The sequence below is a fragment of the Homalodisca vitripennis genome, unplaced genomic scaffold (assembly GCF_021130785.1).
Source record: "Homalodisca vitripennis isolate AUS2020 unplaced genomic scaffold, UT_GWSS_2.1 ScUCBcl_1270;HRSCAF=4680, whole genome shotgun sequence".
NCBI classification, from domain to species: Eukaryota; Metazoa; Arthropoda; class Insecta; order Hemiptera; family Cicadellidae; genus Homalodisca; species Homalodisca vitripennis.
In genome coordinates this window covers 89,775-94,549 of record NW_025777407.1, presented here as the reverse complement: position 1 = coordinate 94,549, position 4,775 = coordinate 89,775, and the positions used below count along the sequence as shown (strand labels likewise).

General features: G+C 34.5%; 1 protein-coding gene across 1 annotated transcript; it reads right to left on the bottom strand.

Annotated features, from left to right (window-relative positions):
• Positions 1 to 642: 642 nt before the first annotated feature.
• On the bottom strand, positions 643 to 1,575 carry LOC124371361. Its single transcript, XM_046829690.1, has one exon. The coding sequence runs from the start codon at positions 1,573 to 1,575 to the stop codon at positions 643 to 645; it is 933 nt and encodes a 310-aa protein (XP_046685646.1).
• Between the last annotated feature and the right edge of the window lie 3,200 nt (positions 1,576 to 4,775).

Sequence of the window (4,775 nt, the reverse complement as noted above, 5' to 3'; positions counted from 1 at the left end):
ACGAATTTCCTTTAATTCTAGTGGGTTCATTAACTAAATTTAACATTCCCTTGCTGCTCAAAAGGCTCAAATAATTATCGCTCTCAGCTGACTGACTCAATATATCTAAATTCATATCACCTACCAAAACAATATTACGATTTCCTAGACCCGTTAATACATCCTCAATATCATCAATGAATGCGGAGCGCAAGGCAGAGTGGAGACGGTAGACTGCGATCAGTGTAAAGCGCTCAAGGTCACTGACTCTGACGTCTAGCTGCAGAACATCAGCTGATCTAATATCATCTCTCTCACTCACACCGCTACACTGATAACAGTCGCGGACGTACACTATGGTATCTCCCGCCCTGTACTCCTCATTACAATTAGCAAAAGCATTGTAGCCAGAAATTTTATAATAATTTAATTCAGCTTTACTAATCCATGTCTCAGTTAAAACTATTATATCAGGAAATAATCGAGCAGATTCTAATTCACTTAAAAATAAATTGAAATTCTGCCTTACGCTTCTAATATTTTGATTTAAAACTACTAAACTATTAGTGTTATTAATATTTCACAACAAAAAAAAGTGTCGGATTGATAACTAATACTAGCCTAAATATACAATTTTCTAACTTCATTTCCACAAACTGTAGTTCACAATTTATCCAGGTCCGCCAGCGAAGTTACAACTTTCACAGGTTCGCCCTCCGCCTTCCTCATTAATATCTTGCCTCCTCTGATCCATAGATACGTGTAATGTTTTTCACTTTTCTTTTCCCGGGCTGCGTTCAGAAGTCGGCGTCGTCCAGGGCTCAGGCTTTCATTAATATATATAGGCATCGCAGGACTTGCAGTTAGGCCTATATCGTGCGTATTTAAATTACGCTTCACTCGCCTTTTTTGGAGGACAGCCTCAGCATCCATGCGTCGGGTCATCTTCACTATAATTCCAGGGGGCTTGCCAGATCCTTCCCTGTTTCGCAGTCTATGGCAAGCACTGATCATATTTTCATCTATCGTCAGGTCCAAGGCTCGCCCCACTGTTTTCACCACCTCGACGATCTGTTCTCCTCTATCAGCCGGGATACCGTGTATCTCGATAGTATCCCTCCTGGAATACTGTTCGATGTCGTCCATACGGCTCTCGAGCATAGCGACCTTATTCCTGAGGGCAGCGTTTTCCGTGGAGAGCTTGTTTACAAGTTCTAAGAGTGCTGACATTTCCTCTCCTTGTTTACTAACCAGGCCTTTAGTCTCTTTTAACTCTTCAAAGGCAGTGTTGATCGATTTGCCCAGTCCAGCTTCAACTCCTCTCAGGTCCTTTCTCAATTCCGATACTAGATTAAAAACATCCTCATTGGTAATGGTAGAGGTCATAGATGACTCAAGGGCCATGCTCTTACGTCGTACCTTGGCGCAAGCTTCACACCTCCATACGGTATTGTTCTCGACGTAATACTGAATGTCGTCAGGTGTAAGATCGACAAATTTTCCATGAAATGACAATTTACATTCAGCACAATCCACCTTAGGACCATTTTTCCCAGTTTTAGGGATCGGTCTCACACAGCGACCACAATCAGTCATTTTTCCTAGTGTTGCGCAATCACAAACTTTCACGGAAAACACCAAATCAATAATATCACTAATATGTTCAGCTTGAACTATGAAGCAGCTAACAATAACAACCAAGTGTAGCACAGATGACAGTTGATGAGCAACGTTTGAGGTTATGTTACGGAGCGCTGCGACACACGTCCGTCCGCTGCCGAGTCATGACATGGCTGTAAGGTTAAGTGACAAAGTGAGGTTAAGTTAATCAACACCACATTCAGATTCTAATACAAAACTGCAATAGAGCAGGCCTAGTTTTTGTTAAGAGTGCGGGAGTTAACACAAATCAAGAATTGACTTACGCCCAACACAAGCACAAACTTTCGCAATTTATTGTGGTCTTACATTATACATTAACTATACATAGAACCACCCTGCAATACAAAATCAATGAAACTGACATGTACCATAATAAACTCACATCTAACTCATTTTCAAAAAAGATTGTCTTACGCCATTTAATCAAAAGTCTATAATTTTATAAACAAGTCAGTACGATTGTTAATGATAGTAGTAAGCTGACAGTCTTATAAGAAAATTGACGGTGACAAAGTCCTAAGTAATAGCCTACCTCAATGTTAAAGTTATCATAATGTTATTATAAATGTTCCTTATGTTAATGGTTCATGAGGTTACAGTGAACCCCCACATAATTAGATTTCTAATTTTATTACCAGGTAAGAGTACGTCAAACCACTCCTCGCGTAATCAGCCTCGTCGATGTTGTAAGCTAAAGTTTAAGAATGTACTTAATTTTATTCTAATATTATTATGTCAGATATTAAAATGTTATCCTATAGTTTGTAAAATTATTTTAAGAATTATTTTATTCTACGATTTTCTTGTTGTCTCAATAGTTACCATAATACTAATATGAAAACTTTCGATAAAGCTCAGCCAAATTCAATATACAACATAAAAACCTCGATGCTGCTTTTATTATATTGGAGCTTTAAGCAAAATTTCTAACCTATAGATCAGGTCTGTTCGTAAGACAGACAGACATCGATTTTTTCATGTCTCTTAAGTTATAGGCTTAGCTATAGGGGGTTTGCATTTAAACATTTTGACTTGACCCCCCAACCTTCCATTTTGGGTTGAGGGGCTAAGTTCTCATGTAGCGCAAAAATCATCATTTGTCATTATATAACTAACCCCCAAAAGTTAGAAGGGGGTGGGACTTTTGGAACACCCGGTATACTAATAATAAGTTATCAGAGTTTCAAGTCACCATTTTTATGGGCTTTCAAAAGTATTACAATAACAGAAGAAGTAAATGTTACAGTGGATAGTCTTTACTTCTTTAAAGCTGTTAGATGATAAGCTGTCAGATTTGGACTTGGCTTGAGTATTTAGAAGCAGTTATGGATGAGTATTATATCCGGATAAGTCTTGGAGATTTGGTGGAACAATATCCGCCCAGCCTTCTTCACTTATCCTTAGAAAGTCTTATGCTTTTCCCTTCTTATGTATTTCTTGTCCCTTCATTTCTATGTCTGCGTCAGTAAGAGTAGACAAATTATTTCCAGGTAAGCCCACTTGAAGTTACTGTTTTAATATTTCATAAAGGATCTTCCATCCCTTACACCAGTTTATGAGGTACACTACAGAGTTGTAGAAAAAAGCCTTTAAATAAAAACACAAAAATTAAAATATTAACTTTATTCATAATAAATGAACATATTTATATAATCAAAAAATATAGTTCATGTAATTATTCTAAACCATTAATTAATGCAATCTATTTTGTATAATCTTCAACCTCCAACGTATTAGCATAAAAAATTTAACCAGCCTTCTGTACCGTAAGGCCCGTAGATTTGCCCCGTTTGAATCTTATATTACACAGTTACTTTCATTTACATGCTGTGAAACATCTATGTAGTCAACATGTCATGCATGTGAAGGAATCCTTTCACGCGTTGGATTGTACTGGTATAAAATCCCGAAAACCATATTAGTTTGATAAACATGTATTTCCTGGTCTCTACTTTTCATAAGGATTTTATTTTCCTTTCGATTAGTTGCATTTTTTTTCAGATAATTATTTAGCTCAAAGGGAAAATACTTTATTCTATTGAATTAACAATTTTTTTATATTTTTATCTTAAATGTATACATTTTGTGGTGTCACATTTAAAGTTACCGTTTACGGACTATAGTCTTCAAGAATAATTTATATTTGTAACAATAATTATCAAATATGCTCAGTTCCTACAGTTTATGCTGTAAATACTTCACAGTATAGTTATTTGCTTAAGCAGCATTTCTGAGTTCTTAATATTTCTCTAGTCAATATTAATCCATTTTAGTCGAGTTCAATGGACCTGGGTGCTTCATTTGTTTTACAGCTTAATATATACAAGTATATATTTCCTTTAACCTCAATAACCCGAGAAATTTAAGAATTATGCTTGCATAACAAAAATAGTTGTAAGAAAATCATACCAGAACAATAAAAACGCCTGGGAGGATTCTTTAATACTGCGGACTTCTAGAGATGGAACGCTAAGAATTTAGAGTTAATAAAGGAATCTTTCTGTTTGTTTTATATCGGAATAAATAAAAAATATTATAAAATAGATCAGCAATATAAACTGACAGTAACAAAAGAAATTTCTAAAAAAATATAAATTTATAATTTCAAATTTTTTATTCAAACTTACGGTCATTATTAGATATAAATGAATTTAAATAGTATTATTATTTCTCTAAGAATTGGACATGGTTTTGGATTAGTAATGAAAAAATCCTTCGTTTCTCTTGATAAAATTAATTTTAAATCCATCATGCCCACATCGTAAATTAATCATTAATAAGTATAGCTCTAAGGATTAGTTGCGAAACTGCTTCATTAGCTTGGCATATAAATCTCATAAATGTCTTCGGAAATATCCACGATACTTACTCCAATCCAAATTTCCCGTTCTAAAGTTTTAGAAAACTTTTAGAATCGCAGAGAAGTTCATAAATAAAAAAAAACTTGTCATATTTAGTTTTTATTTAAAACAAAATATGAAATTATTTAAAAACAGATTTTTAACGAATTTTTAACCTTTTTTCCAATTGATTTTATTTATAACTTAATATACTATATTTAGTGGGATTTAGCCAATTTAAGTCTCTTTGGGGTAATTTCTTTAAGGCGTTCATGTTTCCAATTAATAATCGAA